This window comes from Vigna unguiculata, chromosome 10 (assembly GCF_037176805.1).
Source record: "Vigna unguiculata cultivar grain cowpea cultivar isolate G323 ecotype 2 chromosome 10, ASM3717680v1, whole genome shotgun sequence".
Classification (NCBI taxonomy): domain Eukaryota; kingdom Viridiplantae; phylum Streptophyta; class Magnoliopsida; order Fabales; family Fabaceae; genus Vigna; species Vigna unguiculata.
Genome location: NC_140801.1, coordinates 52305386 through 52322876, shown reverse-complemented (window position 1 = coordinate 52322876; position 17491 = coordinate 52305386). Strand labels below are relative to the sequence as shown.

The window sequence follows — 17491 nt, the reverse complement described above, 5'->3', positions numbered from 1 at the left end:
TTTTTTTCTAATTTTCATCATATTTATATTGATAATGGAAAATATTTTTTTTTACTTTTATTTTTTCAAACATTAAAGGTTAAATTACTTTTTTTACGTAAACAATTGCATTAATCCTTTAAAAAGACAAAAAGGTAAATTCAATCTAATCTATAAAAAAACCTATAAAATAAAGATGAATTTGATAATAAATCCTATTATATTACCTGATTTTTTCCCCAATTCAAAAGCAAACCCTCGAGTCCCAGGAATGATTACTGAAAGAGGAAAAGGGAGAAAGATTGTAGTAGAAACTGTGTTCATAAGCAAAACAAAATTCATCTGAGTGCGTCAATTTGGTTTGCTCTGTGTTCCTCTGCATCACCTCTTCCTGCTTCTACATCGCCGGTGTGCAGCGATTTCCTTTTCTGCGACTTTGAGGTACAGGACAATGATTTTCAGTAATGGGAACCCACTTTGGTTTTGATCATTATTAATATTGCCGTTGTTTGTTCTAGGGTTCAGCTGTGTTCAAATTCAAACCCTAGCCTGCGATTCGTGGTTCAAAGGAATGGCCTCATACAGGCCCTTCCCTCCGCAATCGAGTCAAATTCAAAACCCTATTCCCAGTGGGAATCATCAGTATACTAATAATAATCAAAATTGGGGTGCTTACGGAGATCCCTCTAATGCTTCATTTCCCCAAATCCCTCCAAATTCCAATTATCACCATCAGCAGCAACAACATCAAAATCAACATCATGCTCCGTATGCACCTCCAAATCCCCATCACCCTCACTATCCATATCCGCCACCACCTCCACCGCCACCGGAGGCTTCATACCAGCCTCCGCCGCCACCACCTCCTCCCGCCTACTATCCCTCTAATAACCAGTATAACAACCAGCCACCTCCGCCGCCGCCGCCGTTGTCGCCGCCGCCGCCACCTCCTCCTGTTTCGCCCCCTCCTCCTCCCCCGGCAACTCAGAACAATGAAGAGCGGCGCTTCAAGGATCCTTCCACGTCCGGCCGCCGCGAATATGATCCTTCCAATCACGGCATTGCTCACAAGCAGCACAAGCACCAGCCTCCCGTGCCAGCAAAAAAGGTGAATGGGCCTCCTGGCAGAACTGAGACGGAGGAAGAAAAGAGGTTGAGGAAGAAGAGGGAGTTTGAGAAGCAGAGGCAGGAGGAAAAGCATAGGCAGCAGCTCAAGGAGTCCCAGAACAGTGTTCTGCAGAAGACTCACCTGTTGTCGTCTGGGAAGGGGCATGGCATGATTGCAGGGTCTCGATTGGGAGAAAGGAGATCCACTCCTTTGTTGAGTGCCGAGAGGGTGGAAAATAGGTTGAAGAAGCCCACGACATTTTTGTGTAAGCTCAAGTGAGTATGTTGATATCATTTTATGTTTTCGAGTGTTTTTTCAATTCAATTGACATTGTATTGGTGTTGGCAATGATCCATAAGGCGGGCAAATGTTATTTGTATTTTTTCGATGATGCCACCTTGTGGTTTTGTCGTGCTTATTTCTAACACTGACACTTTTCTTTGTGTATTCTCATTAAAGATTTCGAAATGAACTTCCAGATCCAAGTGCTCAGCCCAAGCTTATGGCTTTCAAGAAAGATAAAGATCAGTATGTTATCTTATCGGCACTTTACATCTGTAGCTAGGAAATATACGGATAAAAATCAGTATGTAATCTAATGGTAATTTTATGATTGTTGGCAGATATGCAAAATATACAATCACATCCCTGGAGAAAATGTACAAACCCAAGCTTTTTGTGGAGCCAGATCTAGGGATACCTCTGGACCTGCTTGATCTCAGTGTTTACAAGTACTGTCCTCTGTTCCTTTTGTAAATTTGAATACTTGAATGAATGAATTATGCGAACTGAGAAGGTATGGTGAACCTTTTTATACAGTCCTCCCAGTGGCAGACAACCTCTTGCTCCAGAAGATGAGGAACTGTTGCGGGATGATGAAGCTGCTACACCTATTAAAAAAGATGGCATAAAAAGAAAAGAGAGGCCTACTGATAAAGGTGTAGCGTGGCTTGTCAAAACACAATATATATCTCCTCTAAGCATGGAGTCCACAAAACAGGTATTAGGCTTTATATATTGACATGATGATGCGTTACACTCTACAAGCAAAAACTTATGAACGTTTCTGTAGTCTTTAACTGAAAAACAAGCTAAGGAGCTGAGAGAGATGAAGGGGCGTGGCATTTTGGACAATCTAAACAGTAGGTAAGTATATTCCACCATTACAAAGTCAATTGTCGACATATGGATTACTATGTGAAAGTAATTTGTATCTTCTAACTAAAATTGAAATCTCTATTTTAGGGAAAGACAAATCAGGGAAATTGAAGCATCGTTTGAAGCAGCTAAGTCTGATCCTGTCCATGCAACGAACAAAGATTTGTATCCTCTTGAGGTTATGCCATTACTGCCCGATTTTGATAGGTACGATGACCATATTTAACTTCCACAAGTAACATTATTGCTCACCCTGATGTTCTATTCATCAGTCTTTTATGTTTGTGATATTAAAGCCTAATCTTTTGATAATAGACGATGCAAACTGTTAGACAACATTCATATTTCATAATAACTAAAGCTGCCTTATATCTTCTGACCTCTTTGCAGGTATGATGATCAGTTCGTTGTTGCTGCATTTGATAATGCTCCCACGGCCGATTCAGAAATGTATGCTAAGTTGGACAAATCTGTTCGTGACGCCTTTGAATCAAAGGTAAGCTTTGCAAAGATGAATGTATTAATGATCAGTTGTTCACATATCCCCTCTTTTAAAAAGATTATCAGCTAGGATCTGGTTAAATACTTATGATAATGTAAAAAAGGAAACTCTGTCATAATTTGTGGTGGAGCTATCTAGCATTGAAAATTCAATTTGCCTTTGTCAATACGACAGTACTGGCTAAATTACCGGTTTCTTAGCTACCTGATTGTTGGTCTTTTGGTTCTATATGCGTTTGAAAGTAGCAACTGATGAGAGATATGAAGTAAATAATATTTTGGCTCCTGTGAATCATGGTGCCAATTGCTGAATGTTGTTAGATTGATTCCTATCCATTTTGTGGCTTGCAGGCAGTTATGAAGAGTTATGTTGCAACGAGTTCAGATCCTGCTAATCCTGAAAAGTTTTTGGCATATATGGCCCCAGCACCAGGAGAGGTATGCATTAAATCTATGTATGGATTTCGATTTTGAAGCTTTAGTTATTGTACATAATTATGTATTAACTTCTGGAAATGTCTAAACTTTGTGATGGCAGCTGTCAAAGGATATATATGATGAAAATGAAGATGTCTCGTACTCTTGGATTCGCGAGTATCATTGGGATGTACGTTGAATCATTTTAATACTTCAAAGACCATAAAATTACATGACTGGCTTTAAATTTTCCATAATTAATTTAAGTCATTAACCCTTTCAATGTTAAAATAAATTCCCCTTTTAACACTATTCTGACAATTTTGTATCATCTTAATAGGTTCGGGGTGACGATGCAGACGATCCTACAACATTCTTGGTTGCATTTGATGACTCAGAAGCACGTTACTTGGTATTTTCTGGAGCCAGTATCTGTCTTTTTAACTAAGGATTGGAACATAGTTTCTTGATTACGCAATGTCGATCTGTTAATTTTATTATAAATTTGATATGCAGCCTCTTCCGACTAAACTTGTTTTAAGAAAAAAGAGGGCTAAAGAGGGAAGATCAGGTGAAGAAGTTGAGCAATGTCCAGTACCTTCAAGAGTGACCGTAAGACGGAGGTCTAGTGTCGCTGCGATTGAGCGGAAGGATACTGGGGTATTGCACTGAATTTATCTGTTAAGTTTGTCGGTTTGTTTGAACGCATAAATATAATTTCCTATATTATAATGCTTTAAAGGTTTATACAAGTTCAAGGGGCAATTCCTCGAAGAGAGCTCGTCTAGACATGGACGATGGTCTAGAACACCAACATAGAGGTGCTTCACACCAGGACAACTATCAGTCTAGTGGAGCAGAAGATTACTTGTCTGAGTGATTATTTGATGCAAATGCTGCCGAAGTAAAGCAAATTGGTCCAACGAAATGGTAGTTGGATGAGTGGCTGCAGACAGCTGAATTTTTCGTGGCGCCTTTGTGCTTCAATGAAGAATGCCAACGACAAATCCCATAATTTTGTATGACCATTTTTAACTTGATGCACATACATTCAGAGTGTAGGCAGCTGTTGAATTAATATAGATTTTCTTTTCAATACCATTATATTAGAAAAGATTGAAAAATAATTAAGTGTAAAAAGCATGTCAGACCAAATAGAATCCTGTCATTGCTCAATGTTCATCTGACCTGCTTGCCAATGAAATTACAGCCTTTGGTCATGTTGTGGCATTCTGATTCAGACATGTTTGCTTTTGTGCCTTTGGTCATGTTGTGATAGTTTTATCAAATGGTGAAATTTGAGTGATAGCTGATGGATTGCCAGTAAAAAGTACTGGTCGTGCCATGAGTTGAAGGCTTAGTTTCTGGTGTGGAGATCATTCTACGATTGGTAAGTGAAGATAATTGTCGAATGTGAATTAACTTCAATAATTTTAGACAGGTATTATTCATTATTTAAAACACGAATAGTTGATAAGTGGCTTGGGTATTACTCGTGGAGGTGAGAATATAATTATCAGCCTGAACTAATACTTAACCGTAGATTCAGAAAGGAATTTCAAAATTTGTGAACTGACAGTGCAAAGTCACAAGGACGAAATAAAGTTGCATTAAGGATGTTTTAAGCGGTAATATCGAAATAAACTACATTGTGAATGGGAGAGACCAAGTAAGCAACTTATAAATAGCCGTAAAAATTTACTTCCAAGTTAAATTACATATGCTCATTAATTCAACATTAGTAAGGAGAAGAGCCAAATTTATGTTTCTAAAAACTTGCAGTCACAAGACCCTAACTAAATTTCTGAACATGGATTGAAAGGTTATTTATGTAGTTTTTATAAACCCTAATTAATTTGAAAAGATTAACGGTCTATAGAAATAAACCACCGAGTTTATTTCGGAGAAGGAATTATTGAGAAACCCTAATTTATACACCCTAGATTAACAACCCTAGTTTTAGAAGACTTTTATGAAGGTTCACTACTATCATGTCAAACAATATATAATTATAGAGAAAGTTTTAAAAAGTAATACAAAATAAACTTTTCCATAAATTTGCAGTTTCTTTATAGAGAAAATAACAATGCTCGTTTGGCACGCATTTGCCCGTGAGTACATGAACAAATTCTTTTCTACAAATCTTACAACATGAAGGAGCATTTACAAGGCAAAATTTTCAAGTGAGATGATATTCTTTGCTTATATCTTCTTTGACATCTTGAGATCTTTAAACTATTCATCACAGGAAGCTTCTTCCAGTAGGTCAAGAAACCCTTTGTGGGCACTCTTTTCATCGGTGGGTAAGTTAGGTTGACACCCCCAAGTGGACGCTGCCTCAAACTTAGTCCATAACTCCCTTTTCAAAGTATTTTCACCAGGTCGTTTTCCAGTTTCAAATGAGCTTTCAGGCATGGGAGTGTGCTCTACGTGTTCTAAGCTCCCAACAAAATGATCTGCACATAAGAGAAAAATAACAGCTATTTTCATGCATGAAATCCATGTCAAGTGTTAACCAACGACTCCAATAATTTCTGGTAAAATCCTCAACAAACATTTACAGGAAATATAAAAAGTAAGATGATTTGAAGTTCTCTCACAAGCCATAATCTATAATCAACAGATACAATACAATTCAAATTTCATAAAAGATGCTATATTTAACTTTTTGACAAATTGAGATGGATATTTTCATTTTCATTTTCTTCTCTATATGTTCTTATTGATAAATTTATCCAAACAAGACGAGCAATTGCAATAAGCATTACCTCGGTCACTATGATCTTTGCAAACATCATCACCATCACCATCTTTACACTTGCCGGCTTGTTGATTAAGAACGTTGGCAGTTACGTGTACACACAAGCGATCATCAATATTATCATCAGGTGGCTCCAGCAAAACACATGTTTTAGGAGGTGAGGTAAACCAATCCGGCGATGCTTCCACTGTTTTGTTTCCAATTCCCGGCTTAGAATCGCGGCATATCCCAAGGAGTTCCGGATACTTCAAGGATAAATCCGGCGAAGAATCATCACTACCAGAAGATTCTGAGTCACTGTAACGTATCCCAACAGGATAGGGAGTGCCCTTGCGGAACTTGTGATCACCCAAATGCTTCATTTCGGAAATAGGTTCGAGTAAAAGGCAGGATTGGGGAGGGGACATTTTCAGGCAGGGAGTCATGACAAGAAGCATGGATCCCTTGTCTTGGTTGTTTGGCAGTTGGTGCTTAACTGGGGTTGGTTTGACTGCTAATGAGGACGGAGGGAACTGTGGTTTAGGTTGTTTGTGGTGTTTGGATGATAACGGAAGAGGTGTAAGCATGAACATTTGTCTACCTCTTTCCACAGTGCAATTGGCACGCCAGGACACAAGCGGTGAAGGAGACACCAAACTTAAGGTTGTCTCTTCAGGACTATCACACGCTCTGCTTTCATCATCGTATGAATCTGTCTCTTCTTCCGTGTGAAGTGCATTTTGAAATTTGGGGACCCACGACTACAATTAGAGCAAAGCAAATTAGAAAAAAAAAACAGTAAAATTAAAAAACAAAGAATAGGGTTGAGTAAGGTTTCACCTTCAAAGAAGAGAGCATGTCAGAAAGGACTCGGGAGAAAGATTCAATTTGCGTTTTGTCATCTTTGCTTATGCCATTCTGCTTCTTCTTCTTCTTTATCACATTATTATTATTATTCACTTCAATGGCTCGCACGACAAGCTCATCAATCTGCGAATCCAATTTTTATAATTACACGTTCCCAAAAATTGGGCGTTAGGTTAATAAATAATGAATGATTGCATTGGTTCTCTGGTATTTGAACAGATTGAAGAATGAAATTGTGTGCGTTTGAAAGGATTGAATTGAAAGAAAAGAAAGGTGAGAGAGAATGACGCACCTGATGGAGAAGAGAAGAAAGATCGGAGCGAAGACGATGAAGATCACTGTCTTCAACCTCACTACCCAAACCCATCTTCTTCGTCTGTTCTTCTTCGTTCTATTCTCTACAATGTCTCTCTCTTATTTGAATTTTTCGCCAACGCGGGATTACACCAAACTACGTCGTTTTCTTGGGTTTTCTATTGGACTTTTCGGCCCATAAATTTGTTTGGATCATGACTCCTTCATTAAATAAATAATTTTAAATCCATCATACTAAATACACTAAAATGATTGTACTTTCTTTTTCTAAAATTTGTTTATACACTATTTATATAAAATAATTTGCACTAGAAATTTATCGACAACAATTTCAAATTTCTATATTTTTAAGTTGCAGACATGAATGATTCAGTTAAAACTCACTCAAACGTCCCACTTTACTATTGTAAATACCACAACTTATTTAATGAATTTTACTCCTAATCTTTAAAATTTTGAATAAATTTTAATCAATAAACAACATAAAATGTATTAAAAATATATTGCTGGATATTTTTTTCTTTCCCAATATTGTAAATTTGGTTTACACATACAATTATTTAGACAACGCGACATGATAGTAACATTACATGTCTCTCAATAAAACCCAAGAATATGTTACATGAACAGAAGACATGGAAGGAATCAAAGAATATAACATAGTTTAATGTCGAGTTACAACTTTCATCAATACAAATGACAGAACAATAAATTATCAGATCCTTCCTTAGCTTCGTTATCACACTCTAAAATACATCCAAAATTTTCTACACAAAAATCAAGGTATGGCCCATAAGACATTAAGCAAAATAAATGGCCAAAAATGGATATTGACCCACATGTCCCTGTTCCTATGGATCCATCACTATCATCAACCCACCAAAAAGGTATAGAGCTGGATACAGAGAAAAAAATGAAAAAGAATGAATCCGGTTATGTAAACTATCTTCCCTGAACAAGGCCACTGAAAACCTGGCTATTTCCAGCTAGAGTTGCTTCCCACTCAACAGAAGACAGAAGAATCTGTGAGAGTGAAATCACAACTTGTCTCATATCAGGTCGTAAGATGGGGTCCTCATCCACACATTGCTTTGCCAGTGTAGCCATCTAATATAGCATACAACAAAAAAACAAATCACTACGTGTTTGATTTCCAAAATCAATTAAAGAATAAAAAATTTCAAATCACTACGTGTTTGGTTTCCAAAATCAATTAAAGAATAAAAAATTCACGTTGAATGTGAAGCAACTAATTATTGTTTCTGCGTTAGAGAATTGATTCAGGTGAAATCAATTCTTGGAGAATGGATTCAGGTAAAATCAATTCTCCAACGCTGAACCAAACACAAACTTAATGCAATGTTACTAATATTACAAAGCTGCATGGATTGCTCAATTCAGATATGAAAATATCCATTCTTTGAGGTTTGAGCTGCATTGTCTTCAATTTTCCGGGTCAATAGATCCAAGATATCCAAAATGAGAAAAAAAAAAGTGAAATGGAGAAACTGACCTTAAATACACAATCATGGGGATACAAATCCATCATATTTGGATCAATGTAATCTCTCAAGCTTGACATGCTCATGGAGTCAGGTGAATTCCTAAGAACTCCCAGCATCTGCAATTTAACGAACATCAAGGCAAGGTCCGAGAAGCCAGAAATTTATTCAATAAATGGTGTAACATTTTGAACGTAAATCTCTGTGCTCTATATGTATGTATTCATCTATTGCCACATGGCTCATACAACAAATCTCTGTGCTCTATATGTATGTTTTCATTACAGAACAACTCAACCATCTCAGTAGGTTGACATAGTAAGTAAATTGCAGATTAGTTAATAACATGAGTCACTTTTGTTAGTTTATAAATTTAAAATATTATATTGCAAATTGTGGGACTTTATTTTGAACATCAAATATTATTGCAGATAAGATGAGATAATTACTGCTAAAGTTACTCACATTACACCTTAAAAATCTTTAACGTAAAACCAGGCAGAACTACATTCAGTAGAACTGTTATTAAAAACAACATATTGTAAGCAGAACTTACTATGGATGCCAATGAACGTCTTTCAGGATTTTTTGTTGTTGTGCCTTCTGGTCGAATGATGGCCTCCTTTCCTGATATAATCTCAAAAAGGACAACACCAAATGCATAGATATCACTTTTAGTTGTCGCAAGACCCTCACTCAAATATCTGCAAAGTATAAGAAATAAAAAATATTATTTTATGCAGGAGGAATGAGTGAAAAGAAAAAGTTGTTGGTGACTTTACTTACTCTGGGGCAAGATATCCATATGTACCAACAACTTTGGTAGTTGAAATTTCTCCCTCATTTGCTTTCCCAACAAGTTTTGCTAACCCAAAATCTGAAATCTAGAGAAGACAAAAGAGATGTAAGACAAACGACAACCAAGAAATGTGAAACATTTTGAAATTAAAATAGTGTAGCAGCCTATACTTTTTTATTACCTTTGCTCTAAAGGAAGCATCAAGTAATATGTTACTGGTCTTGATATCACGGTGTACATAATGAGTTTTTGTGTGCTCGTGTATGTATTCAAGGCCTCTGGCAGCATCAAGTGCAATTTGAACCCTCATGATCCAAGAAAGTGGGGAATGACCTGTAAGCAACACAAAAAATTGAAAATAAACCATAAAAGCATAGCTTAAACTTGTTCATACAATAATACATTAAATGTAAAAGCAGGAGTCTATACAACAGTGTTGATTAATATTCTACAAACCAAAGCATAGATGCATAATCTTACCCTTACTTTGAGGATCATGCAAATGGCTTCTAAGTGAACCCTTCTGAGCATATTCATAAACTAGGAAAAGCTCCTCTTGACTAGCTGCATAGCCAATCAACTCTACCTTGACAATATCAATCAAAAGTACAACTCAGGCTTTTGAAATGTGCCATACAATTGACTCCAAAATTAAATCATATAATTTATTTTGATTGGATAGTTAGAAAGGAAATTACCAGATTGGCATGATGAACCTTGCACAAAACTTTCATTTCTGACAAAAATTCTTTTGTTTTAGTAGCAGTCATTCTTTTAATAGCAACTTCCTGCAAGGATTCAAGTAAAATTGGTCTGAGAAAAAAATACCCACTATATATCATAACAAACTTCAACTCTTCATGTACTTGACCCCAAACCTGATCACGAAGGAGGCTATAATAAACAGAACCGTATGTTCCATGACCAAGTAGATTTGAATCAGAGAAACCATCAGATGTGGAGAAAATCTCTTCATATGTAAAGACAACTGGCTTGTCCATTTCAAATACATCAGGCCCAAGAGCTGCAATAATAATGAGCATATTATTATCTATCCATTCCAATTCGAACGGACAAATCATTAATAGGAAAATGGTGACAGAATGAAAATGAATGCAGGTTATATAAGCAAAGTTTTCAGATATCAATAGGAACAATAAACACTTGATGAAAAATCAGTATGTAGATAGTTACTTGAGACTTTTGGAATGGTAATCGTGTGATTGCTGGATTCAGCATCTGTTTGCTTATGTTCAACATGCTTGCCACATATGTACCTTCCAGAACCACAAAAAAAACTTGGGTTCCTTAGAATGTGGAATTTATGAGAAATTTTGCCCTCGGCATCTTTCTCATGAGTTCTGGCATCATCAGCAAAACAATTTGATGATCTCATACAAACACAGAGAATCACAACTAATAATCCAATTAGAATCACACCAACTCCTAAGCCCCCAATGATCCATCCTAAAGGTACATGAGCATTGTGGTTGACTTGATCAGCTGTAACCAAAAAATTAAATTAATTAAATAAATTAAGTGCGTAGTATTTAGTAGGGGACATGACAGACAAGCTCAAAAGAAAGATATTTTCCTTTCACATATGTGATCAGTACCTGAAAAATTATCAAAGGATGGAGCGGGAACAGGAACTGGTGGAGCAGCATTATTTAGGGGATAAGGATCACCAGGAACTGCAATCCATTGAAATGGTAAGGATTCAAGGGTGCCTAATATTATAGCATTTCACTGATACATTTGGAATACTGGTTCATCACTAAATAATGCTAAAGGAATATAAACAAATCCATTGCACGTAAAACATTGAAGCAGTGAACATGGGCAAATATTTGAATGAGCAATTTCAGCTTGGCCATTCAATAAAAAAGGTCATTCCGTGCATATTCTCCCAACTAAACTACAACAGAAATGCAACTTCCACCACCTCAAAACAGATCATATTTGTCCTAAACCTAAGGAAACTAATATATAACCAGAGATAACATTCCTTGACTTAAGCTCAAGATCTCAGACAGATTAACACCAGCAACATAGAAAATATGATATTCTTCAACTTTCACTCTGCATGGAGAAACTACCATAAAGCACTCTTTGTCAACAATCTGCTACCAAGATAACACAACACTTTACAACTTGATTTAATAGTAAATCAATCTCGTTTCGAAACAGAATGCTACTGTGTTCAGGGCAAAGAGAAGATGCAAAGAAAAATCTGTTTAAATGCACTCCGTAACCCCTCCAATCTAGTTCCTCAAACAGTCAAAGTAATCAATGCATGAAAAATAAACAATTCTTCCAACTTTTAAGCAATTGACAGTAGTAGGTATTTCCCGCACACGCATGATTTTCTTAACACATTAAATGCCAAACCAAGAACTTTACCAATTCCCAACTACGTGAATGAAATCACTTTCAATTCATAATCAGCTCATTAAATGTACACATCATCTTTCATTTGCCAGCTGCTTTGTGAATTATAACCTATCCTGAAATTCTATTTTATTTTGATAAAGTATACTTTTCTATTTAAGTGACTTAAGAAAATCTTAACATTACAATTCTCAAAATCACTGTTATATCCAATCACCTTTTTCCTAAATCCCAACTACATAACCCTCAACAGCCCCACCTCAGACATCCTATCCAGACTTTCAAAAATTGACAGTAAGCAGATGCACAAAGCAATATAACACTTAAGTCTAAAACATCCTCGACCAAAACTGAAGAGAACCAAAACAAGACCCTCTCAAACTAAAAACACACACTTTAATCCATAAGGTATGTTTGGACAAATTTTTTCGTAAGTTCCTTTGAAAAAGAAAATGAGAAAAAAAATTGAAATTTACTTGTCTAAAATTAGCTTATACATGAACTAATTTGTAGAACTTCTTTCGTATAGTTTTTCTAATTTTATTTATTTATTTTAACTTACGCATTGTCTTGTTGGAAAGTCAGGTTCATTTTCTTCTAAAAAACATGCGAAGAAACTGGTTCCAAAAGACTACAAGAAAATGACCGAGGAAGATTGCAAGGAAAGACTAACCAGAATCAAGTGGTATGTAATAAAGTGAACCAACTGTGACATTATCCAGATTACTAATGCCATTGACACTCTCAATGCTATCCATGCTAACCCCAAACCTGCTTGCCAAGGACTCAATACTATCCCCATCTCTCATCACATAACTGACCAAATAGTTCCACAGTCCACTGGAGCAGCCACAAAACAACCTCAGAGACACAACAGCACCATTCCTGGCCCTCCTGGTGGTGTTGGGAAGGACAGCAAGGCCGTCATAGGCATTCATCACCACGTCATACACCAACCCCTCATTGGATTTCACAGTGAAGGTGGTATTGGACAAGTATTTCTTGATACCCGCAGCACAAGAACAGTTCTTCCTTATGAACATGTAACCCCACCCGTTGCCTTCAACTGTGATGTCACCCGGCAACACATCAAACATGCTCTGAATCACAGCAAGCGTTTGGTTTGGCTCAGGCTTGAAGGCCATGAAAGAAGTGCAAACGCGGCTTGTGTCCGTACAGTTCATAGGTTCTGTGGAGTAACAGGTGCTGAAGTGAAGGTGGAGAAGAAAGAGAAGCAACCCCCAATGGGGTTTTCTCACGAGAATCATCATTGACTGGTAATATTTAAGTGAGGGGTATTTAGAGCAAAAGGGTCAATGAAAATGAAGCAAACAGCGAGCTTGATCCAGAGAAAGAAAGCAACTTGATCTAAGTTTGAAGGAGAATAGTACAACCAAGTACAAATTCAGTCGGGAAAAAGGAAAGGAAAATCCAGATTGTGCAGAAACTAGAAAGCAAAGTGATGGGATTTCGATGCTCCAGCTTAGATGACAGAAGAACTTGTTTTTGGTCCTTTCTAACAAATTGATGAAAGATGACAAAACACAAATAGGAAAAGAAGTTAAGAGAGATTAGTGAATGGAAGATGGGTTAAGTGCGGGAAACAAAAAGGTGGAAGTAAAAGAAATGGTAGTAGTTAGGGGGGTTTGAAGCTGAAGGGAAGAAGAAAAAGCGAAGGAAGAGAGGCCAAAGAGAGCATTTGTAATGGCAATGTGTTTGTATGTGATTGGAATTGGAAGGGCTAATCGTGCATTGCTTGGTTGTGGTAACTGGTAAATCCCTCACTGAACACAGTAAAAGAGAAAGCGACCTTCAAAGAGGGAACTTTCAGACCCACCCACCTCACCTGGCAGACTCCATTGTCTTCAACACACATTTCTCTTTTGACATTTTCACCCCTCCCTTCTATTCATTTGCCCAATTGAAAATAAGTAAATATATATATATTTTAACTACTTTTTCTCAGGAGTGATAAATATCTATGAAGTCCATCAACTTTACTTTAATGTAAATATCTATAGAATTCGTTTTGGTTCAAAAATTTATACATTTTAATTTTAAATTTTAAATTCTATATGTTTTAATTTTCAATTTTTAAAAGTGAATAGATATAATTTGTTAACCTTATTATGTTAAAATGATTTATATATTAAATACATTTTTCAAGTGACAAAATTAAGTAAAAAAATATAGAATTAAATATGTTTTTATGTCTCCAGTTTTAGTGAAATCTAAAATTAATTTATCTTCGAAACTCTTCCAATTTAGTTCTTCGCCTCTAAAAATGCGTGAATTTAGTTATTTTAACTCAATTTTGTTAAGTTTATCTGACATTTCAAACATATATCATGATAGTATTTGAATTGTTTACACCATTTGATATATTTTCGTTTCAATGTTAACTCAAATATTATCATAAAACGTGTTTGAAATGTCAAATAAACTTAACAAAGTTCGATTAAAAAATTAAATCTACGCAGTTTTAAAAATGAATGACTAAATTTGTCAAAAATTTCGAAGATTAACTAATTTCAAATTTTACTGAAACTCGAGGGACCAAAAACATATTTAACCCAAAAATATATTAACATATTTTTTTCAATAATATGCTTTTAGTCATTTAAAATAACAATAACAATCAATAGAAAATTGAGATTGAAATAGTTTTTAAAATAGTAATTATCGTAAAAAACAATAGATGTATGTTATGAATTTAATTTGAAGTATATGTATATATATTTTTTAAGAAATTGTAAAGTGAACAAAATTAGAAGGAGTGGCCCATAGACAAAAATCTTGTTTCGTAAAATGAAAGTATGATATTTGAAGAAGTGAGGGTAATATGAGAAATAAAAAATATGGTTACGGAAAGGTGAAGGCACAATAGAGGAAATAGCTGGCAATAGGCAAAAGGAAAAGGACAGTTTGGGAAGTGGGGCCACCCAAAAGGGGTGTCCGATGTGACCAAAACAAAACCTCGCCGAGGAGGATTTCTCAAATCATCGGAGACTCTCCTCGTTGACCTTGTCTTGTTTGACTCGCCGAAACCGACACAAACAGAAACATCATGGACATCGTATGATTCACTGCTTTCTGATGATAAAATTTTTATTAGTGGGACGTGTAAATTGTTTTACCAATTCAGTTTGAACATTAATTTATAATATTATTATTTCTTGCGAAAATAAATTAATTTAAATTTGAGGATTATTTTTACTAAAGATGATGCAGGAGTTATATTGTGTTGAAGTGCAATTGAAGTGAAGAAAAAGTGTGGGTGTCTCCATTAACGAGGGAATGCCAGAAAAAGCATGGCACCATTTAGTGGAAGATGAAAAACTATACCCCACCACCATAATCACCCCCTTCAATTCAACTTAGTGATGTCATATTCTCAACAACAAAAACAAAACTACCAAACACACCTAATTTTTACTATTCTGGTGTAACTTGTTTCTTTTAGAGTGTGATGAATGATACATGTAAATGTTGAAAAAGTGTTTTTTTTTAAATAGTTAAATCCATGTGGAACTTTAATCCATGCAGCTTAAGTGTTCATCATTGAAGGTTAATTCAAATTTCTGAGTATTGAAGGTTTTTGGGAAAAAAATTATTAATTATATGAAGGTCGTAAAATTTCTGAGTATTGAATGAATGAGAAGAAGAATGATAGAACATAAAAATGGAAGACTCACGCACGTGGAACTCTAAATTATACTATTATCTATGAGATACACACATCTCATCAATTACGAATCTTAATTACGACACATTATAATAAACAAATTTTGTTTTTAAACCCACTTGTTCCGGATTTTGGACAATATACGGAATTTCTGGTTTAATATTTGTTATCACTTTTTTTTTTCTTAAAGGAATTTTATTATTAATACAATTCTTTTTGGATCTTTTCTCACATAGCAAGAAGGATATATGTAAAAATGTTAATAATCGATTTTGATATTATTATGAGTAGAAAATTAGTTATTCGTAGAACTATGAATAATAGTACCATGAAAAAGCGTAAGATATGTTTTGAAGATGTCATAAAATATAGTGTTGGAAAAGAAAAAGAAAATTAGGTTAGGTGTTTCCTTGAATTGTTAATAATACCTAATCAACCTAATCCCTGGAACATATACGAAATGAAAGATTAGGCAAAATATGTGGGACCCATAAGCTACGTCACTTGCATGTGAAACCCTTCTTCCAAAGCCATGTGTATTCAAGAAACATCATCAATCATACATAATACACCAACTCATTATTTACGTTTCATCTTAATTAATTAACCAAAAATCATTCTTTTTTGGATTTCAAATAATGTGGTTCATCAAGGTTTGCGATTCCACTATGCTTCCCCCAACACTTGGATCTTGTCTGCGAATCATCATCACCTCGCGTCAAAACTTTTTCATATTATTATTCACCCAATTAATGAAATAATTTTTTAAAAATTAAATTTTGTCAATTTTCTCCTATAATATGAAATAAGATCTTTTAAATGATTTTCTATTTTTTTATTTTTTTATATTCATGAACTTGTAGAAGGACAAACGGATCATTCCACCATTCCACAGGGAGTGCAGGTTAAATTTAGGGGTGCCAGAAAAAAGGCCCAATTAAGCATTATAGTAAAATAGGCCATGTGGATTGCGATAAAGACGACCAACTCATTGGCACCAACCATGGCGATAGAAAATAACTTTTTAAATAGTGCTATAAAATAAGAAAGACAATTTTTTAAATTCTATTTGATCACACACACACACACACACATATATATATATATATGATATTTTTTTCCGTTATTATATAGAAAGTTTATTTCTTATTAGTTGACAGTATAATCTGCATATTCTTCTCTACTTTATTGATCTCTTTTGTCAAGATGGTTCAAGATATAAGTAAATAAATTTGTTGCTTTATGCCTCTTAGAAGAAAATAAGGTGTCAATTTTTTTTAGTATTAATTGATTTAGGTATAAAAATAATTTTTTTTTTGGTACCTTAAAAATATTTGATAAAAAAAATCATACCTTAAAAATGTATCCCAATTTAAAATTTATTTAGAATGTATAAATTTGGAAAAATATATAAATAGTATGAAAAAATATACTCCATTTCTCGCTCACATTAAAAATCTGGTAAGTATATACAATAGCTTTGTTGTATACATATATAAATAGAAAGAAAATTATATCATAAATTTAAGAAATTATTTCAATGTATACAAATATAACAGTCAGGCAAGATGTGAAAAAAAATGTAATAAGAAATGTAAAATTAAGTATTACAACGTTATATATTATATTATTAATTTTACATAACATGCCCGTCTAGCTCAGTTGGTAGAGCGCAAGGCTCTTAACCTTGTGGTCGTGGGTTCGAGCCCCACGGTGGGCGATTATTTTTTCTTAGTTTTTATTTTGAAGTTAAGACTTTTGTTTTGTACCCTCGTTATGGGTTGGGCTTTTCCATCTTATTCACTCCTGGATCACTGTTGGTCCAATAGCTTCAAATTAAAAAGAAGGCCTTTACTGTTTCGTTTTGGTACATTAAAATCTCATTGCTATTTTTTTTTGTCTCTATATATGTATGATCAATATATTCGATGAAGAAAAAAAAAGTACATACAGAATACTAATTTTCTGCGCCTTGCATAAATGACATTGAATTTTATTTTTTTAATTTAAAAAATTAAATCTTATGCAA

The 17491-nt window shown here is 34.9% G+C and overlaps 3 protein-coding genes and 1 non-coding gene across 5 annotated transcripts; 2 read left to right on the top strand and 2 right to left on the bottom strand.

The window, feature by feature from the left end:
• Positions 1 to 200: 200 nt before the first annotated feature.
• ELF7 (hydroxyproline-rich glycoprotein family protein) lies at positions 201 to 4383 on the top strand. Its single transcript, XM_028052045.2, has 13 exons — positions 201 to 420; positions 498 to 1362; positions 1547 to 1615; positions 1711 to 1818; positions 1907 to 2087; positions 2160 to 2233; positions 2333 to 2452; positions 2636 to 2741; positions 3098 to 3184; positions 3285 to 3353; positions 3504 to 3575; positions 3680 to 3823; positions 3906 to 4383. Exons 2-13 carry the CDS (start codon positions 551 to 553, stop codon positions 4041 to 4043), a joined length of 1980 nt encoding a protein of 659 aa, XP_027907846.1. The 5' UTR covers positions 201 to 420; positions 498 to 550; the 3' UTR covers positions 4044 to 4383.
• Positions 4384 to 5194: 811 nt separating this feature from the next.
• Positions 5195 to 7284, bottom strand: LOC114166786 (uncharacterized). Its single transcript, XM_028051612.2, has 4 exons — positions 7063 to 7284; positions 6744 to 6893; positions 5932 to 6664; positions 5195 to 5619 (listed from the first exon to the last, which is right to left on the bottom strand). The coding sequence occupies exons 1-4, from the start codon at positions 7135 to 7137 to the stop codon at positions 5399 to 5401; spliced, it is 1179 nt and encodes a 392-aa protein (XP_027907413.1). The 5' UTR covers positions 7138 to 7284; the 3' UTR covers positions 5195 to 5398.
• Positions 7285 to 7727: 443 nt separating this feature from the next.
• LYK3 (protein kinase family protein / peptidoglycan-binding LysM domain-containing protein) lies at positions 7728 to 13590 on the bottom strand. 2 transcript variants are annotated; one of them, XM_028051611.2, is made up of 11 exons: positions 12451 to 13590; positions 11003 to 11080; positions 10581 to 10889; positions 10265 to 10410; positions 10085 to 10174; positions 9873 to 9972; positions 9568 to 9719; positions 9374 to 9471; positions 9144 to 9291; positions 8599 to 8706; positions 7728 to 8192 (listed from the first exon to the last, which is right to left on the bottom strand). In XM_028051611.2, exons 1-11 carry the CDS (start codon positions 13046 to 13048, stop codon positions 8028 to 8030), a joined length of 1992 nt encoding a protein of 663 aa, XP_027907412.1. In that variant the 5' UTR covers positions 13049 to 13590; the 3' UTR covers positions 7728 to 8027. The 2 variants fall into 2 exon arrangements, with proteins under 2 accessions (XP_027907412.1, XP_027907411.1); XM_028051610.2 differs by having other exon boundaries at positions 9867 to 9972; positions 12451 to 13587.
• Positions 13591 to 17109: 3519 nt separating this feature from the next.
• Positions 17110 to 17182, top strand: TRNAK-CUU (transfer RNA lysine (anticodon CUU)). The gene has a single exon. It is a non-coding gene; the product is annotated as a tRNA-Lys (tRNA).
• Positions 17183 to 17491: the final 309 nt, after the last annotated feature.